General features: G+C 41.2%; 1 protein-coding gene across 3 annotated transcripts; it reads right to left on the bottom strand.

Annotated features, from left to right (window-relative positions):
* Window positions 1-8,633: 8,633 nt before the first annotated feature.
* cdc42ep1b (CDC42 effector protein (Rho GTPase binding) 1b) lies at window positions 8,634-19,622 on the bottom strand. Of its 3 annotated transcripts, none has more exons than XM_063471408.1 (4): window positions 19,449-19,622; window positions 18,655-18,825; window positions 12,837-14,877; window positions 8,634-9,818 (listed from the first exon to the last, which is right to left on the bottom strand). In XM_063471408.1, exons 3-4 carry the CDS (start codon window positions 13,288-13,290, stop codon window positions 9,187-9,189), a joined length of 1,086 nt encoding a protein of 361 aa, XP_063327478.1. In that variant the 5' UTR covers window positions 13,291-14,877; window positions 18,655-18,825; window positions 19,449-19,622; the 3' UTR covers window positions 8,634-9,186. The 3 variants fall into 3 exon arrangements, with proteins under 3 accessions (XP_063327478.1, XP_063327479.1, XP_063327477.1); XM_063471409.1 differs by lacking the exon at window positions 18,655-18,825 and having other exon boundaries at window positions 12,837-13,415; window positions 14,369-14,877; XM_063471407.1 differs by lacking the exon at window positions 18,655-18,825.
* Window positions 19,623-21,187: the final 1,565 nt, after the last annotated feature.

Here is a 21,187-nt window from a genome sequence, read left to right as displayed (position 1 = left end):
TTGAAAAAACTCCCATACACACTCAAACAGCCCAGAGAGGACAAAGAGCTGGTTTAGCATTCCATGACTTGTTCTTCAATCTGAGGTTCAACTAATGGATGGACTCCCCTCTCTGGTACCCTAGCACAGGCCTTCCTGGGAAGGCTGAGTAGTGTGATCTGCCTATAGTGGTAGGGAAACAAAAATGGAATCTTCCTCATCTACCTATTTTCATCTCCAAGGATATCTTTGTTAATATCCTCCTCCTCATCTTCTCTGTGCCCTTCTTCAGAGTCTAGGAGGAAAATGAGCCTCCGTGCCCACGACTATGTCCACCCACCCAGCAGCAGCTGAGCTGGATTCACCACTAGGCTTCACTGTAGTGTCAGAAACACAAGCAATGGCTTTTCAGGCTGCCAACACCATTCCAACAATCTGCATTATGCAGCAGTGCTCGCAGGAGTCCAGGTCTGGCAGCAACACTGTGTGTGCTTGACACCCATACAAACATTGAAAATGGGGGGTCTTCCCCTGAGATGGTCAACCTGGAAGCAGCTGGGTGAGGGTGGGGCACGACCTCCTTAGCCAGCCGCCACTGGCATTCCCCTGACAGGATCCAGTAGCCATAATTACTAATGCTCAGCTTTGACAGCTACCAATAGCCACAAATACAAAAGCCCACAAGGTACTTGGGTAGCTAGTCCTGTGTGCAGCAACACAACAACAGCTATTAGAGGAAAATATTTTCTCCACTAAAATATTTAATTACAGTGTAATAGATATTCCTGAAACCCAGAAAACCCATGTTCATGGACTACTGTAACAGCTGCGTCATTGAACAGTTAAATGAATTATCCTGATCCTGGACTGAGTAACTCTTATGAGCTTCTCAGGGAAGAAAGTGTTAGTGGGATTGGGAAGCTATATATTTTTTATTTCTATGTGAAGACATGTTATTCATGTCGTTTCTATTTAAAAGCTATATATTCTGGTAGTAACTGGTGAGGATTGTTTGGTTTATGTATTCAAAGTAATAACTATAAACCAGTGCCTCAAATGTTAAACTAAGGAAAAAGAAACTGACGCCTACAATGAGGGGATCTGATATATAGTTGGGGGCATTTTGCTGACATGAGGTAAATCCTGTTAAAAAGAAATGGTCACTGTAAACATTCAAGCAAACCAGTTATGTGAAGCAAACTGTTAAGCAAAAATCAAGAAAAAAACAATAAAAAGCATTAAAAGTTTAAAAAAAACAACAACAACAACATTCAACATAAAAACATGTATGTATGGGAATTAAGTTCTCTCCATCATAACATCTCACCTTTTTGTTTTTGCTGAAAACCTGAAGATCTGATCTCATCCTCTTTTTTGTTTGGCTCCAGATGATCTCCCTCTTTGTCTTCATCACACATCAGTCCACTGTAGCAGTGGGGATTGTTTTCAGAGACCATGATATCTATTTTCTCTAACAGAGCTATTATCTCATCTTCATCTGTCATATTTCTTGTACATGTGTGGAATCTTTTTTCAGTAAAACCACTGTTAGCTTTCAGGTCTGCCAGTGCACTTTCACATTTTTCACCTGGCTCATGAGTTACAACAGTCATTACATAAGGAAGAAATCCTTCTCCAAACGTCTTTTCTAGCCACTGAATCCCTGAGCTGTAATGGCTGCTATGCAGACCATATGGTACCAGTAAGAGAAAGACATGAAATGCCTGATTTGATGGGATTTCATCAACGTTTTGGAGACCGATCATATTAATGACAGAGATTTGCCGACCACACATATCATACAACTTGGATGAAAACTGATCCACATTGGATTTCTCTTCATGGTCAAGTAAAATGTTGTTTGGCCCAATCTCCATGGAATTTGTGTCACCAAGTAACACAATTGTGAGCTCAGGCAGTTCTGAAACAAACCAAACAAAATCAGTAAGTTTAAAATGCAAATATAAGCTATAAAATCCATATTTCTAATTAAAAATATTACCTTTGTCTTTATCTGCAACTGATTCAGACGTAGTTTTAGTCTTGCCCTTTTCCTCATTCTCTTCTGGTTGTTGAGCTTCATGAGCATCATTCGCTGGATGGCACTAAGAAAAGGTATCAAATTCTTTTGGTCAGAGTTACAGTGTGTTTTTCCATAATTTCATTGTACATGTACAATGACAATAAAGAGCTATTCTGTTCTTCTATTATAGGGCAAAACATTCAATCAAAACATTTTAATCTCAAATGAAAAAGAGAGGGCAAGTATATTTAATAAATGCTCATTTGAATGAAAAAAATAATTACTTAAATATGAAAATAAAAATCTAGAACCACTCGTATCACAATAGGATTTCAGACTAAAACAGCTAGGTGTGTTTTATTTACAAACAGCCCGACAGGTTGGGACTTCAGACAAACACAACAAACGCCCACATCATTACCCTTTATCACTTTCTAAATCCTGAGCATTAGTTCAACCAGTATTTCAGTGTTCAGAGCAAAACATTAGGTATAAACTCACATTTATTCTGCATCCTGCAAAAATTATGTTTCTTTGTTTGTGTAAAAAAAGGCCAAAACTGGTTATCCAAACACTGATCAGAGAAACCTGAACTACAACACATACCAGGTTGGTGTGACTTTGTTATTTACACCGGATGCCATTATTCTACTAAATCTTTACATAGAAAATACTACATAGTATTGTTTAGAATCCTGTATTTATGACTCTGTTTAGTGAAATTAATCTTTGTGACAAATCTGACACCATAAACTAAATGCAGGTCACAACAGGTGTGTGGAATATAGAGGTGAGGACCCAAATGTGGGATGCAGGCTGAACCGTTCCAACAGTAAGTGAGCCTTTAAAAACCAGTAAAAAAAAACAACATTAACAAAAACAAACACAAAAACCAGTGATGAATGACAAGGACCTCCTTCTGGAGAGCACACGAGGGACCATAAACAGTGTTCGTGACAATGAGGGCTGACGGGGAATGAGAGACAGGAGCGGAACGAAGCTGTGAAAGTAATTTCACACAGGTGAAAGCATGCAGAACAATCACAAAGGAGAAACAAAAGAACGCGAGCCACCAAAGTAACTTGTGGAAGTAGAAATAAACAAGAGGCAAGTGCACTGACACACAAAGACTAACACTAAACAAGATCCCAAATAAACAAGACCGCAGGAGGACAAAGATGCAAACACGGAACAGTTAGGGGAACAAGTCAAAAAAAAAAAAAAACTGAAGCAAAATAAAATAAAAGTTAAACTAAAAACATAATAATGATAATAAAAGATGAATCCAAAACTCAAAGTGCCACAAAATCCTGACAGTTACCATGACGATGTAACTGTGAGATAAGGACATCTGTGAAATTCCTTTACCTTGTTGTCAGCTGCCGTCTCCTCCATCTGAGCTGCAGAGTCATGTAAGAGAAAGAAAAACACAGATATTTTGCAGTAACAGGAACAAAAGCTATTTAAAAACGAAACACATGACAAATGCACTTCACTATTATAAGAACCAGTGTGTAAATATGCACTGGTGTGTAAATATAACCTCTATTTCAAAATCATTTCAATTCCGCTTCTTCAGCCTCTCATTTATCTGATTTTGTGTTTCAGAGAGAACCCTTTATTGTTTCTTTTGCGCCACCACCGTGTTTGATCCGCTGATTTGCATCTTTGTTAACAAATTAGCGCATTATTAGTAGAAAACACGCCGCGCTTTTCTCTCACATCAGCATTTTTCTGATTTACCCCGCTTAGTAAATTTGCCCAAACAACATCCTCACAGTGCTCTTTTTTAACGATGTGACTTGCAGCTTTTCAGTATCAGTTAGACCTAAAGGCAGCTTCACATTATTCAAAATGATAAAATGAAAAGGTTCAGTTTGAATCATGTATTTGAGAGCGTATTCTGTAAGCTCTGTAGCATGGACTCACCTTGTGTTCCTTTCCTCAGGTCTGCTTTATCTGAGATCTGAGGTATTATTTAACTCCCTACCTTAACAAATCCCTCCTACCTCCTTTTGACGGAACTGATGTGATGTTGTAAGTGTGCAGTGATCCAGGAAAACTAAGTGTATATAAAACTGGCCACTCAGCAATGAAAACAGTTAAAGAGAGAGAAACAAAATTCAAGTCAAGACTTGCAACTTACAGAAAACGCCGTGTTTGTTGCTGTTTGATACTGAGACCTGTAAGGCTGGTCAGACTTGATTTTAAAATGCCACCAATTGGGTTTTGGTTTTATAGTGTGAACTAATGCAACAGGGATTTGATTGCAAGATTTATCTGGAAACAAAAAAACTGTAGGCTGAGTGCAGTCCAAGTGAAGCGGGTACTATTCTACAAGCAGGAATTATAGTAAGAGATACAATATTTCCTGGAAACATTGAGGTGACATAGAGCGTTAAATCCTACATTTATGCTCACTTGGTTATACCTTTTCAGCTTGTTATTGAAGGAAATACACACACACACACACACACACACACATACATACATACATACATACACACACATAGATTTTTGATTTGATCAACGGGGTTTTGTTTTGTTTTGTTTTAGATTTTATTTTTTCTCACAGGTGGCTGCTCTACTTATTGGAATAAATGGGAATCTGACAAGATATAACGGAATACTTCCAATAGACCACAATGCACAACAGAGGAAGCTAAAGAAAACCCTCCTGCATGCAGATGACTCATAAATAAGAGACAGATAAAATCACTAGTACATAAAAATACTTAGAAGAGATGAGTATTTCTTTCTGACATGCTAAAACTTGCCAGCCATGCCTGCTGTTTCTGTCCACTCTCTCAAATCACCTGAAATATGATCCACAGTTTAAAACACTTGTATGTAATACGTTCAAAATGCTGCAGCACGAGTACTGACAGGGACTAGAAAGAGAGAGCAGATTTCTCCTATACGGCTTCCCTTCATTGGCTCCCTGTTAAATCCAGAACTAAATTTAAAATCCTGCTCCCCACATTCAAGGTCTTAAATATTAAGTCCCAGGCTTATCTTAATGACCTTGTAGTACCATATCACCCTATTAGAGTACTTCACTCTCACACTGGAGGCTTACTTGTTGTTCCTAGAGTGTTTAAAAGTAGAATGGCTTCAGTTTTCAGGGCCCTCTTCTGTGGAACCAGCTTCCAGTTTGGATTCGGGAGACAGACACTATCTCTACTTTTAAGATTAGGCTTAAAACTTTCCTTTTTGTTAAAGCATATAGTTAGGGCTGGACCAGGTCACCCTGAATCCTCCCTTAGTTATGCTGCAATAGTTGTAGGCTGCTAGGGGATTCCCATGATGCATTGAGTTTTTCTTCTTCAGTCACCTCTCCCACTCACTATGTCTTAATATGTCTTAATGTCAGCTCTCTGAGCATACTCATACTTGTTATTAATCTCTGTCTCTCTTCCACAGCATGTCTTTTATCCTGTCTTCCTTCTCTCACCCCAACTGGTCACGGCAGATGGCCCCGCCCCTCCCTGAGCCTGGTTCTGTTGGAGGTTTCTTCCTGTTAAAAGGGAGTTTTTTCTTCCCACTGTCGCCAAAGTGCTTGCTCATAGGGGGTCATATGATTGTTGGGTTTTCTCTGTATGTAATATAGTAGGGTCTACCTTACAATATAAAGCGCCTTGAGGCGACTGTTGTTCTGATTTGGTGCTGTATAAATTAAACTGAATTAAATTGAATTGAGGTCATTTGAAGAGAAATGGGAAAAAATCAAACAAGCAATGATTAAAAAAAAATCACACAGACCTTATAGACCTGGGTTTGAACCTGTTTTTTAAGTCTTTACTATCGGGCGCAAATAGACATAAGAGCAGTCCAAAGGTCATTTATTGTTGAAAAATTGGAAAAACACTATGTAGCCAAAGGGGAGTGATAACAGGCTCTGCCAGCTTTCAGATGAAACTGCAATACTAAGAAACATCTGCAAATGAACCAGATTAAGCTGGAATGTACCAACCAGACGTCATGCTTCAAGCATTACCAGACTCATTGAAGGATTCTGTGGAAAAGGTGGTATTTGCAGAAGGTGTGACAAACACTTCAGTGCTAGTCTGGACGTAGCGTTTTCAGTGGGAGAAACGTTTCGTCACTCATCCAAGTGACTTTTCAGTCTCAGCTGACTGCAGGTTTCCCCAACCTTATAAACAGTAAATTTACATTTACAATGACTGAAACCAGCCCACAGAAGGAACAACGGGCTGGGAGGTCAGTGGAGGTCAGTGGTCTTTGATCAGTGGGCCTTGATCAGTGGTTGTTGATCAATGGTCAGGAGAATTTGCATAATTATGATAAAGGAACTGACCTCCCAGCATTAAAAATGCAATTTAATTTAATTTATACCAACAAAGTGACTCTATTTTAGGACCAAAGTAATTATCACAAGACACATGAGCCATAGACGTCCAGGGTCACTGGTGACCTAAAGAGCCTAAACCCAATATGCATCTCTTTGTTTGAGGTGATAATACTATTTAAAAATACATGTCATGTCAAATCATTATCACTATTAAAAAATGTTGTATTTTACTCTATATACTAACCATCTGTAAATATTACAGGATTTTGGCTTTTTTATACACTGTTTTTTTTTTTCAGTTTTTATTTTTCTAATATATCTCCAATTCACTTTTCTAGCTGTCAATTGTGCTGCTGTAACAAGTGAATTTCCCAGTGTGGGATTAAGAAATTCTATGTTTATGTATGTTTGGTGTCCACTCTGGGCATCAAATGCATCAATAGCTTCTATACCTGACGTCGTGTTTGGTTATATCATCTGACTCTCCACTGCAATCGGCATACTATTGCATTTGAATGGCATACAGCCTACTTTTAGTGAGATCTATAAAATCAACCACAAATGGTTTCAAGTTGGTACACAACACGGATTGTAGCTCCAGTTTGTCTTTAATGGTTGGAACCCTCCTGAAAAAGATTCATGTGTGTATGAGTGAGTAAATGAAGTCTCCCATGAAGAAATGTGGCTCTCAATGATATCCCATTTTGTTCTTCATAGTATGTTTAATCTGGACTAAACTAAGGCTTGGATATTTACTGGTTATTATGTAAGGTAGTTTTAGAAAATACATTGATCTGAGCGTTGTCATTGTTATATTGGCAGGCAAAGCAAGCACATCAGATCGACTGTAACAGCAGTTATGCTGAGTGTTGAGGTAGCACAGAGTGAAAAATTGGTCTTACTCATTGCTGATGCTCCCAAAGCATTTCTCAAGCCAGCCAAAAGATGTAACAGTTCTGACTCGGCGGCTCCTCCTGATGGTACATATCTGAAACACCTCACCTAGGAGTGTCCAGCAGGCTTTTAGCTGGCCTAACAAACTCATCTAATCACACTGATAATCTCCATTTGGCAGCTAAATACATTTTAGCTCGCTTGCTGACAAAGAAAATGTACTTACACATACCAGTGTACTTATTCTATCACCACATGACCTGCGCAGCTGCAGAGTTTTGCTGTTTTTAAGGGATTCATCTTAAATTCAGTTTTGCACACACATTTTCAGGTGTGGTTTTGCACGTCTTTGCAACAAGCGTGGTGAACACAGAGTTGTCGAAGACATGACTGAACCCAAAAAACCTGTCTACTACATTCACTATTAAACATTTACTTAAGTGTGAAAACAATGTTTTCAAATAACTGAAAATTTAGAGATTAAGAGATTATGATTGTTAAATTAATACATACAATGAAGTTGCAGGACATGCAGCTCCATTACGGTTTACCGAGAGAGGCTGCAGCAGCCTCAACATTACTTCTTCCAAATAAAAACCAGACCAGAAGTCAGGCTTAGTACACAACCTTGAAGGATGTATCAGTTCCTAAAATTAAGCTGGAAGATAGATAAAAGAGGAGGTTAGTGGAGGAGTTATTATCAAGGATGCACAGGTGTTTCTTTTCTTGTTTTTCTTCTTCTTCTTCTTCATGTCATGTCCTGTCTTTTTGTTAGTGCCACTGTGTCCAAACCAAGCATCACAGCAGATCTTACTCTCATCTTATAAACCTTTGCTTTCACTCTTTCTGCTGTCATTCTGTCACACATCATCCCTAACACTGGTCTCCACCTGCTCCACCCTGCCTGCCCTCTCTTGTGCACTGACCATTTCTTTGGATGGTTGTATTTAAACTCCTCTACCTTAACTATCTCTGCTCCTTGCATGTTCTGTTTCCACCTGTCTTCAGACACATTTCTTTTGTAGAAGTCTTCTTTTGTAGCTTTTAGTGTATATGAGGCAGAGCACACAGCTGAAACACTTCTCAGAGTTTGTTTTTTGTTTTCACCGATGTCTGACGTTGTGCAGCACTTTATCACGTTTAAATAGGACTTGTAAATAAGTTGACTCTGGCCACTGTAGTGGTGCAGACCATCCCCTCTCAAAGTAGGTCATGAGACAGAGTGATTTACAGTCTGACTCATGACTGTTCACAGAGCCAATCAGAGTCTATGAGGCAGGATCACAGTAGACTGAGCTGCATTCTATCAGGATCAGCCACGTTTTATGTTGGCAGTAAAACATTAAGATAAGGAAATCCAGAGGAAAGACTAGTAGAGGGAGTGGAATTACATCATTAATGGATAACGTAAGCAGATATTTCATGTTTTAAATCAGTCTTTTATTACAGCAGCCCACACTTTATTCAACATCAAGTCTAACACTGATACATGTTTACTGAGTATTATAGTTGTTACAGGAGGTCATCGTATAGACTTTGGATTAGTATTAGAATTGAACCTGTAAAAAAAACAAAAAAGAAACCAAAACAATCCCTTCTGTTAAATTTATTTACAGGGACTGTAGTAATGTGTTAATATTGAAACATAATGCAGCTACTTTGTTCCTTTAAATCCCAGCTTCCCTTTGACACCTCAGCCCTGCGAACTCTTTATTGTTCTTTTAATATGCTTCAGAACATCATGACTACATAGTGTTAGTTGTCTGTATACTGCAACAAATAAATAGACAGTTTAATATCACAACAGCAGTGTTGTCCAGGAAGAGGGGGGCAGTCTGGCATCATGACTGAGTATTGGTCAGTTACTTCCATGTATATGCATGTGTAAAGGATGAAGGATGTTTCTGTTGAGGAACAGAAAGTCACACGTTCCTCCCTCATGAACCCAGGTCGCTGGACAGTTTAAGAGTTTTGACATCTATACTTTTATCTCCTCCTCTTCTTCACTTAATTCGTGAGATGCTTCGCGGCTTTGGGAAATAGATTGGTTTGTACCGCTACTGCTCCTCCTCACTCCCTTTGTGAAGGATCCTCCACCGTAGTGGCGGGACAGCACGTCAGCAGCCCTCTGAAACCTTTCTGCCTCCATGACAGGCTCCGATCTATGAGGAGACCGAGCGGACGCATCCGGTGTCCTTACAGACTTCCTGTCCTCCTCCTCTGTCAAGTCAGAAGTACCAGAGCACCGCCTGTTGTTCGTGTCCTGCCTGATTGACCCGCTGCACACGGAAAGGTCGGGTGAGGTGACTAGAGGGGTCTGCACGGGCGTCTCTGTTAGCGAGCTGTTGTCGTCTCCCTCCTCACCCTGCTCTTCCTCCCCTGCCTCTTGGCTGTGATTGGATATCCGAAGGCGGTTGGGGTCGTCAATCAAGCTCAATACCTCAGCCATGAGAGAAGGGCCGAGGTCCACGGTGAAGGAAGTCAGGGAGTCCGAGCGCGTACGTGTTAGCCTGCCACTGTCTGGTGCCGAGCCTTTCTGCGCGTCTCCATCATGGAATTGTCTGTCGATGCGGGAGAGGCGCGGCAGAGTGACAAACCCAGACTGCAGACCTGCAAACAAAGACAAAAAGATGTGAATTAATTATATTACCAAATCAAACTAACATCATGACCACATGTTGCTTAAGTTGCTTATATTTGCCTACAATTACTACAAGCTGCTTTATAACACATCTCCCCTCCAGCTCCTCCCTGCAGTGCCATATACTGATCAGTGTCATATCTGCTCTCTACTCTGATCAGTCTGTTGGTCTTCTGCTGCTGGACCTGTCTCCAGCTTTCCATGTATGCACATGTGAGGTGAGGACAGATCCACGTTGCTTTTTACACTTTTTGAGTTACTTCAAAAACAATTACCTTTGCAGTTTGAAAATCTGAATATCACAATCAGAAAAAGAATAATGCCTGTATGTTAAAAAAAATAATAATAAGCTTTAATTCTTAAGTGTAAGCTGGAGGTTATGTTCTGCAGTTTAGCTCCTTGACCAGAGGGGGGCAGCATGTAACAACCCACTGGTAATGTCAGGCTCCACGGTGCCTAACCAACAATAACTCACGCTGCCGTAAACACTGTGAATTAGTGTCACCATCACTTACTGTTAACTGTCAGTCAGCAGAAATGTAAGAGCAGTGAAGGGTGTTAAATGTTTTATAATGGAAGTCCAGCAACGTTAGTGAAGTGCTGGTGATGTTTGATTGATTTAGTTTTAAATTATATGTGTAAAAATTTGAGAAATAATGTTTAAGAAAAAAAATCCAGACTGCAGAGCATCAGTGAAAAAACTATAGTTGCAAATGACAACAGAGGGCGAATTCAAGGCTGATAAGAAAAAGCTCGTGCCTTAGCTCACTGACTCTCTCTGATGGTTTACATCATCAACTTTGTGTGCATTCCTTATGAAGTGGGTAATAAATCTGGAAAGCAAAAGGGGATTTCCAGTCTCCACACTGCAGACCGCTGCCCGATAAGCTCTGAACGCTCAGCAGATATAATGAATGGTGTGTTTATGGCGTTCACTGAGGCACACGCACACAGAGATGACAGGAAAAGCCCTGCGAGTCTTTCTCTTTCTACCAAACCAGCTGTGTGTATGTGTAAGTGTGTGTGTTTATAGGTCTAATTGTGTACAGGTGTTGCCTTGGTGATTCCAAATGATTCAGGAGAAGCCGGCGTGTTTACCGGTTGTCCTGGAGGAATGTGGGAATGGTGCTGAAAGAAGGGCAACCTCACCCTCTGTATTTATAGTCCAAGTCTGCTGGAGAGTGAGCTCAGACGACAATGAGAAACTGTATCATAGTAACAGCTTGAATTGAAGAACAAGCTGAATGAAGATTTGGCATATTTCATCTTGAATATGACAGCATGGCTTAGATACTGGCTCGCTGCCTGGTTATTTTTGAGCATCACATTTAATTTTCCATATAAATACCTTCTGCAGGAACTTCTATCTCAACAACAAAATAGCACAAATTGGCTGTGATGTTAATGTGGCATTGCAAAGCTTCTAAAAGACTAGAAGATCATGACGTCAAACTCATATAATCACCTTGGTTTGTGCCCCTCCTGCCAATACTAATCATTCTTATTCTACAATAGAAAACTCTGTCCCATGTGAGGTGAGGAGAAACCACGAGTTCCACATTTATCAAGACTCTGATCTCAAATGTCAGACCAAGTACAAAAAAAAACAGACGATGTCGATGTGTCTTAAAAAAAAAAACAAACTACAATTTCAGCAACAGGATGCAGTTTTTCGACATTCAGTCCGTCTGACTGTTTTGGACAAATGTGGTATTCTCTAACCTCTCCTTCCTCCCGGGTTAGGAGCTGTATCTTAAACACATATTAACATTATCACTCGGTCTGCATATTTCCACCTTCCTAATAGTTGTCAGCTACACTCATTCCTCACAGCTAACAGCACTGCTACTCTCATACATGCTCTGGTTACATATTGTACTGTTTTTTGTAGTTTTATCCTCTCTGGCTGACCACACAAACTTCTCTACAGAATTCAAAGGATTAAAAATATGCATCTGCTGGTGTCAATACAAAAACATCTTTCACAGAACAAATTATTCCTGTTCTTTAACAGCTTCACCAACTTCCTGTAAAATACCACACTCAGTCTAAGATTCTGCTTCTTACTTTAAAGTCTCACCATAACATCGCACCTCCATTCCTATTTTCTCTCTGATGTTCTGCACACTTCCCCTCCTTTATACACTCATGGGATCCCTCTGTTGATCTCTTTAAGCCAACTGCTCATCTGACCACCACAAACTTTTGTGGAGCTTTTTTCTTTGGAGTTCTCTCTTTTAAAGCTTCCCTGCTCTGTTTGATCTTTAATTCTATGATGTATTAACTTTTAATTTTGTTTCCACCTGTTATTTTATGAATACTGGGCCTTTTGGCATTTAATCACGTGCAAGATGTCCTTCAGAGAATCTTAATATTATTATTAGTGGTAGTAGTAGTATTGTTACACGTGCAAGACAATCTTTAGTAGCTTTTTAAAAGCTCAAAACCTTCAAATGTCAAGGCAATGTTCGTAGGCATGTTTGGCACATGTAGACTAGCCTCTGTAGCCTCTGTTGGATAATAAAAACTAAAAAGATCAAAAATGTGTGTGAGATAAAGGAGGGGCTGAAGGCTAAAGTATATTCATTATTATAAGAGGTAACAATTCTGGTTATCTTGCTGAGTTTATTTGTTAGGTTTCAGAAATAAGTTTCAAAATAAGCTTCTGTCACAACCTCACAGGTTTATCTGATGTAACAGGAACAAGCAATTTGTAAATGGATAGTGCTTCCAATGGCTTGTATTGTGACCTTTGACCTTTTCAGCCAACTGTGCAGTCCCACTGTCAACACGAGCGCACACAGTCTGTGCTCGAAGTGACACTCTTTCAGATAACACGCTGCTGCCTTCTTAATAAACCGTTATATTTGCGTATGATCGCCGCCTCTACATTTTCTCTGCTCACTTTTAATGAAGATAATCTCACCACTAAGATGCTTTACATAAGTCCAGTCCCATGCTGGAAGTGATTATCTGTATTATCTCACCATATGTGCAGAAGGAATCATCTGTTGAGCTGATGGAGCTGGGGAACAGCACCCTCTGCAGGCACCCATTGGGTGAGTCTATGTTCAGCTGGGGCAAGGAGATCGCATTCTTGATGATAGGTGAGATATCTGGCGGCGGGGAAGACAAATCGCGAGAACCCCCTCGTGGTCGCGGACCAGAAGTCTTGCGCACATGCCGAAAGGTGCGTGTGAAGAATCCTGTTGTTTTGGAGCTGCTCGCTGAGTCTGGACTTCCTGGCTCCCTGAGGCCTCCGTAGTTGCTGAGGAAGGAAGTGTCGCCAAACACATCCCCGCCACGACCGACGTGCATGGTGTGCCGGAAATCTCCCAGCGGTGGGCTGATCATGTCCACAGAGAGGTCGCTCTTGAAGCGACGTTTCCCTTGAGAGCCAGACACAAGGCCTTTAATCCCTGGCAGCTTTCCAAGACTCATAGTGGCAAAGAAAAGTTGCGTAATTTCCCTTTAAAATTTGAATGGAAACGCCTGGACTCTGATTACACGTCAGTCAAGTCGGAAATCCAGTTTGGGGTCCACTGTAAAAAAAAAAAAGGAAAAGCCTGGACAGCGAGGAGAGAGAACAGAAATATGTGGTCGTTCAGTCAGCAGAGAATGTGTGTATAATCAATTCTCAATACAGTCACAGCCAGCTATTCATCCACTGCCTGCCCCCGGCTTCCTTTTACATCTCCACTCTAAGATGCCAAAATGAATGTAGAGCCGTCCCCGTCTATTTCACCCTCTCTGTCTCCACTCATTCACCGCTGCTTTTGTCCAAAATGACCAAACGTACTTCTACTGCGCAACTGTAGATTTCAGTGATGACAAAATAACAAAGATAAACGTCAAACCATGCCTCCTCTGGTTACCTCAGCCTGAGAGTATAAGGCTGACTGAGTAGTTATTCAGCAAATTAAGAAAAGAAAATCACTTCACAGCTGAAAGGACACTCAGCTGTCAAACAGCTGTTTGAAAACAATAAACCAGGCTGGTTTTTATAGTGCTTTCACTTAATTTAATCCTTTGTTTACTCTTGAAGAACTTAAATTTTGCTTGCAAACAATAAGAGAATCCTGTCACCAGGAAGTCTCATGAAGGTGTGCTTAATTTCCCTTTTATGAGGCTTTTACACAGAAAAAAACAGCAGATATTAAAGGGTATAACAGAAATATTACTACATCCCTTCACTTGACGTACTTTCTCTTCTCACTATTACTGATAGCCTAAATTAGCCTAAATTTGAGACAAACACTTGAGTGTGTGCCTGAGGTGTTACTCAGGTCGTCTGTGGTTTCTAACCTCACTTTAGCAACTCATGAACATTGCATGCACACGGGGCAAGCAGTGATGAAAGCATGCATTCTGAATCACTGAATGGAAATTGTCAGTCTTTTGCTTTTATTGGTCAGTGAGCTTTATCTTGTTTTAGGTTCACAAGCTTTCAGGTACTTTCTGTAAAGATTCAAAAAATACAGCTGAAATTTAACACCGCTGCATTTCCGATATTGCTTACTGGCATTAAGTGTTTGTTCTGAGAGGGTCTTAAGTGTCTTATCCACTGCGCTGTTCTCCACTTGTCTTCCTTAGTGTCCAAGCAAACAAAAAACAGAGCGTCCGCTGCCATGCACAGGCTACCGCTGAAAAGATTTATCCATGTGTGGCACCACACTGTCCACAGGACATCCTGTCCCCAGGCCTTGTCGCCCGGCTTCTTTGTCCTCTGTTCCCTGTGCACCCAAGAGGTAAAACCTTTTGAGAGCCAACGAAAGCAATCAGAGCAAAAGAAGAAGGGTGATGCGCTCTTGGAAAGGGCAATAAAGTAAAGCGGTGTAATCCAGTAACTGTTTTGTCTGCATCGTTCTGGAAGAACGATAAAGCTCCTTCAGGATTGTCCGTGCACTGGATTAGCTGCTAATCCCTTCTGTCTTCCCTCCCTCTCCGACTCCCTCACTAGCCTTCTTCAATCCACTTAGGACTTCAGTGTTTGCCAGGTAGGTTTTCATTCAGTTCACATGGGGCAAGCTAAAGATTAGGGAGAGAAAAGGAGAGAGATGAGAGTTACACGCAAGACCAAACCCTAAACAAGGAGTTTTCAGGCAGACATAAATGCATCAGAGCTCTAAAATCTTGCACTGCTGGGATTATTTGCTGGGCAGTCTGTGACTGAACTTGACAAATAAAACCTGACGGGGGGCTTACAGAAGTCTTCTGTGTGTACTTAGACTCACCTCCTTAGCCTTTACACACTTTTGTAGTTTAGAATCTGATTTAGTTTAATGTTGAAGCAGTGACTCGACAGGTGGGGAAATAATCAGCTCTTTGGATAAATGACTGTTCGCTGAAGTTATCACAAATGTCAGACATTTTCCAGCTTCACTAATGTGCACTTTTTGTCTGATTTGATCATCATCATCATGTGATCTAAAAGAAGAATATGCCTCCACATTACAGCCTCGGAGTAGCCTTGCATTCCTCATTTGTACAACTTCTCTAGAGATCCAAACTCTCCAAAAACATCCACAGGTCCCCAGGTTCTGTTTTTCCTGGACACACTTAGAGGACTGTCTTCCTTCCTGCTGAACGAACGAATCCAAGGCAAAAGGAGCACTAGTAATCTCCAAACACGAGACCTTTCAACAACATAGCCAGCGATGGATTAACGGCACAGGCTGCAGGAGTTACTAGCCGAGGCTGCTGCCAGGCCAATCTGGAAGTGTGATATAAGAACTTAAGTAAGATGATGGCACCACGCTTGCTGGGCATAGGTCTGAGCTAAGATTACTTTCTATTAATTTTTAGTTACTGATAGAGTTCCAGCGCAAAGATTTTGAAACAGATAACATTTGCTGACCTGAAGAAGGGAAAGAAATCAGAGGAAAAGGTAGACATATTTACAGAAAGAGCCAATATCCATTTATACAAGAAGAGGGAAAGTCCAGGGATTTCACCACTTCTGATCTCTCAGCTCAGCTTAATAACACTTAGCTTTAGTGATTCGGGCCTGTGTGGCACAAGAAGGTAAGTGACAGATAACCATTAACCTCAGAGGCAAACATGCAGTGTAGATGACAACACCAGGCTTGGAAAGAGTTGGATTGGAAACTGCTTTGTGCTGTTGGGAGTTTTAGATTAAATCCCCAACTTTTGAATTCTTTCAATTAAAATAAAAAATATGACTAGCTTTAGTTTTTATCCCTATTTCCTATTTCCTAATACATTAGTATCACTTATGCAAGAGTGGAGCACCCTTTCAGGCAGAGTGCAACTTGTGTTTTTGGAGCTAAAATTTACAGATGTCCCATAAACACATCACGTGCAGGCAATCATGACCTCAGAGTTTTGAAAACAGGAACGTCAGGAAGATTCACTGGCTGCAGTAAATGCTTGTGTCTGTGTGATTGTGGCTTCAACATGTTGCTGTGTAGAACAGGCAGAATGGTTTGCAGCTTTCTAAATAACTGCTGATCCAAACATGTCCATCTTTCTTTGTGGGGAGCAGAGTAATGACATTTAACAAAAGACACAACTTTATGGCCTGTCCTCACTTTTTACACCCATTGAAAAGGACTTTTTGAGAATTCGGACTAAATTTTAGGTTTGGGTTTAGAACTAGGTCGGGGTTAAGTTAAGAATTTTGTCAATTTGTTCTGATGGTTAAATTTAGAAGTAAGAAGCTTGGCAATGATTTAATGTCAATGAATGCCCTCGCAAAGATAACTAAACAAATGTGCACCTGTGTTTTTATGTGACCCTCCCACTACATACAGAGTGGAGCAGCTAGCAGTCACTCTAGGGCAGGGTTGGAGTATTAACTTTTCCAAGGGACCACATGAGAAACTGGGACTGTTGTTGAGGGCTGCATAAATGCAATCAATTCAATTCAATTCAATTCAATTCAATTCAATTCAATTTTGTTTACATAGCCCCAATTCACAGTGATAGCTGCCTCAATATTCTGCTTATTATTAATTTTATCTCTATGTAAGCATTTTTGGTGCAGTCATCCACAACAGTCCCAGTTCCACATGAGGCCCGTTTGGCAAAATTAATTGCACACCCCTGCTCTAGAGTAAACGCTGCATAAACACTGGCATCATGGAACAACTTTTCGCGTACATATGAGAAGCACTGGTAGAACTGGCCTCAAACTCGGTGCTGCACTCACTCAGGTTCCTAGCAATGTTTGACAAGGACCATATGAATGGCTATCGACGCAAACGAAAGCAAACACAGGGACAAAGACTCCTTGAATTATTACTACTAAGTGTGTTAATCAATCACAGCTTCTCATGGTGCAGTTATTATGTTTCTCCAGCTCTTCTAGCGGCCAAATTCTTCTAACTACATAACAGACTTTTATATAATATTCTTCCCCCTCCCCTCTTGTGACTTTGTGAGCAGTAATTCAGCTCAGCTCTCCATGTGAAATTAAGTGTAATTCCGGCACATAAACTCAGTTTAGAAACTTCAATCCTACAATTGGCCTTGTTAGGAACACACAGAAAGACATTTAGATGTGCTAAACATGCTAATTATCCCTAAATTGAACCTGCGGGCATCCGTAAACAAACCTGTTTCAAATGCAGGCTGATTGCAGACACAGAGGCAAACATGCAGGTCTGAAAAGTGTAATGGGAACAGCGTGCAGTGGGGAGAGCAGACCGGACGCCATCAATTACGGGCATCAAATACAGGATCTGGGGACGCTGATGAGAAGCACATTTATACCTCCGTCTTTAAGTGTGTCTCCCCCTCGGCTTCTATTTTAGGCTTTCACTTTAATTAATCTCACTGTCCTTTGTCTCTGTCTTTCCCTATGTCACAAAAAAACACACACACTGTCAAACATGCTTCCTGTCTCTGTCAGTCACCCAGCTGCAAGTCGAATTACCGCGTTAGCCAAACATCTGGTACCACAGACCCACAAACTGCAAAAATGGGCTCTGGAGACATCTGAGGCTGGCAGCGAAACATGGTCGCATGTAGACTTATATGGAGATGCAGGGCTGAGTCAGAGTGGATCAGCTCTGAAGTTGCTTCCTCCCCTGGACCGGAGGGCCGTCGTCCTCTTAGAGCACTGCACCAGCAAACTGTGGTTGAGGTCAGAGCACCCTGACCATTACACACAGCTCAAAAATACAGCATGCGCTCAGTTTACAAGGATCGACTGCTGCAACGTGGCAATGCACTTCACGGCCTGCCATGAGGGTGTCTGTGCTGCACACATTCAAGAGCACTATACATGATTTGACTCTGTCAGTGATGACTGAGAGGTGTGACATCTGGGTTTATGCTGATTCAACTGATATCGCAGTGCGTACATGGAAGCACTGACCTTTCTTTTCCTTCCTCTGTCGCGTACCTTGATGTTCTCTTGAGTCAACAAAACTTGTGCAGAAACACTGAAGATAACAACACCCCGACGGGTTCACTAACTTATTTTTTAGTGCACAAATACTGGGAAAGCACTGCAAAACAACTGCAGGGTAAGCAAACACATCAGTCACTGTGGCCATGTTTAACACTCGCCATCTGTCACTAGTTGCGTGAATTCCTTTTTTATGTTTGGGACTTGGGTCAACAAAACTCTGGGGAAACGAGGCCCAGCAACAGTTACGTGCAAACACGTCTGATTCTATTTGAGAGCATCGCCTGACAAAGGCTATAATGAAATCTGCCAAACTTCCACCAAGCAAACACAATGGGAAGGTGCAGTTGATGAAATATTAAACTGGCAGTTTAAAGGAGTAATTATTAAGCACATAAAGCATGTTTAGTTCATTGTCCTCGTTCACTCACCATCCTCAACAGAGGTCAGCGATTAACACAGGCCCAAGCCTCTGAAAGGACTCCAGTTGTTTAGATGGTTGAAGGGCAGCCTCTCTAACAGTGACGCCAGCTCCCTGACAGGCTGCCAGCCCAGTGATCTGAGACCTGGCACAAATCTGGGACAGTTGTTCTGTGGCTCAGCTGGAGGAGAACACCAACCAATTGATTTAAAACGCTTAAACCAAACAAAATCTCACCACCTCACTTCTAATCGAGCGGGGCTGCAGTGCACGTTACGGGCTTTACAGTCACTTCTGTTTTAATTTGATTAAAAACACAAACCACCTCTGAGTTTGTGGGAAGTGACGCTGTTAAAGAGGATGTACAGAAAAAGTTACGCAAAAAGTCACTTCAAATTAAGTGACTGACAAGCTCGGAGATACAGAGAGACGTTTACTGAACAATGATGCTGCATTTGGATTGATACACCTGCATGAACCGTGTGAAGCTTGGATAGCGCTTTTTGTTTGTTTGTTTGTTTGTTTGTTTGTTACTTTGCAGACAAACAGACTCTGTCATTGGAACAAAGGCGTGCAACAGGTTATTACAACTGAATAAGACGCAAAAGTGAAACAGCTCCATGCTGTGTTCTCATATACTGCATGCATGCCTAAAAACGCACACACTGGAGCGTAAATTCATAGGAACACTTTATTCAGACCATGTAACTGCACCTCGGCTATAACTTTTGCTCATTAGCAATTCTCGGTAAATTTCAAGCCATATGCACAAAGCTATTAACAAACTCCCTCGATTAATCTTACCTTGGAGAAAAGAAGGAAAAAAACGCAGAGGGCGGTTTCTTAAAAAATTCGAGGTTACCGTCTATTTTCGTTTTCATCCTGCTCGGTTTGCGGTGTGCACCGTAAGTTTCTGCTGGGACATCAGTGCACCGCAGCAGCGTAGCGGATCCGTGCTGCTGCTGCTGCTGCTGGCAAGTGAACTGGAAGGGGATGGGGAGGAAGAGGAGAGAGAGAGAAAGAAGGGTGTGGGTGGAGGTGGTAGGAGGACCTCGGAAGTGTGAAACCCTGCCTTATGCATGCATGTTATAGGTAAAGCAATGCAAAGCTAAAACCTGACCGAGAAGGATCAACATTAACTCAACATAAGATGAATGAAAAGAATAAAGAGTGTGAACAACGAGTGCAGATCTGTTCATCAGGCTTGTGATAAAACACAGTCATCTGAGGTCATCAAAGGAGGCAGGTGTGAGCCTCATGGAGGGCTGGAGGCTTTAATAAGAAACTATGGTGGCCGTACCCACACTGTCCAGCCACTGTGAGGTTATACTTATAAATATGAGCACATGTCTAGAAGTTTTGCTCTTGTTTATTTTATTTTTTTAATGTGCATTTACTTCCTGTCTGAACTCATCTGCATCTTTGGCCCTGCCTTTGGGCAGGAAGCAGTAACTCTTTATCAAAAACATGGCCTGATATGTGCAGCAAATACACAGACACATGCACACGCCCTGACCTTTATTCAGATTTCCTCATATCTGCATAGATGTCATCTGTGGGTTTGTGGCTTTTTGAGGAGAAAAAATACACTCGTGGCCAAGCTTATGTCGGCATGCAACTATCTGTTTGCAGGTAGGTGTGTGATTGTGTGGGATATCTGTGTGAACAGCTCATTAACAAAGCACATATCTCACACATATATCCACAGCAGACACAAAATAATTCTTTACTTTAAATCTGTTCAACCTTTGCTTCAGTTGACATCCATCAAAACTCTTTAATATGACTTTTTAGAAGAGCTTTGGTGCTTCTTATTCTCACTAGTTTTGCTCTTTTAAACCGAGATTCAGAGATGAAATTATCCCCGTAGGTCCACTAATGCCTACTTATCACTCACACCAGCTGTTGTGGTCCCAGAAATGAAAAAAAAGAAAAGTCTAGAGATTTGACTGGATGAACAGAAGCCCAGATGTCTGATCTGATTACCTTATGATGTATATATGACAATGAAAAATCATTTTGAAACCTGCAAAATATGATCTCATTGCAAATGTTAAAGATTAGATGAAGTTGGTAAAGGGGAGGCGCTTGAAGAGAAGCAGATGCGATGAAGGGAGACAGTACCGTGGACGGATACGAGACAAGGAGGTTTCATCACTGCTGTGTTAATCTGAGTGGTTGAGCAGCTCCCACTGACAAGTATCACAGGCTCTCTGATGAGCAGTGAAAAAAAGAAAAGAAACAGAAGACAGAGGGAGTGAGCAATAACAGGAAGTCAGACACCATAAACTATTGTGCTGAAAATATTGTCTCTGCTCAGGAGTGTTTGAGATCACATTTTGAATTCTTGTTGCACAAGCAAGTTATGGCAGGAATGGGCTCAAGGGTGGATTAAAGAGGACAAACTGACCAAAAAAAAACACACAAAAAACAGAAAAACACACACACACAAAGCTTGTGGGAAAAAGAGGAGGAAAGAGAAGGGGGTGAAGAGGAAGGAATGCTAGTCAAACAGGATGAGAAGTCTCAGACAGACGAAGGCT

This window comes from Pelmatolapia mariae, linkage group LG4, assembly GCF_036321145.2.
Source record: "Pelmatolapia mariae isolate MD_Pm_ZW linkage group LG4, Pm_UMD_F_2, whole genome shotgun sequence".
In the NCBI taxonomy this organism is placed as follows: domain Eukaryota; kingdom Metazoa; phylum Chordata; class Actinopteri; order Cichliformes; family Cichlidae; genus Pelmatolapia; species Pelmatolapia mariae.
The sequence above is the reverse complement of the archived record's forward strand: the minus strand, read 5'-3'. Positions and strand labels throughout refer to the sequence as shown.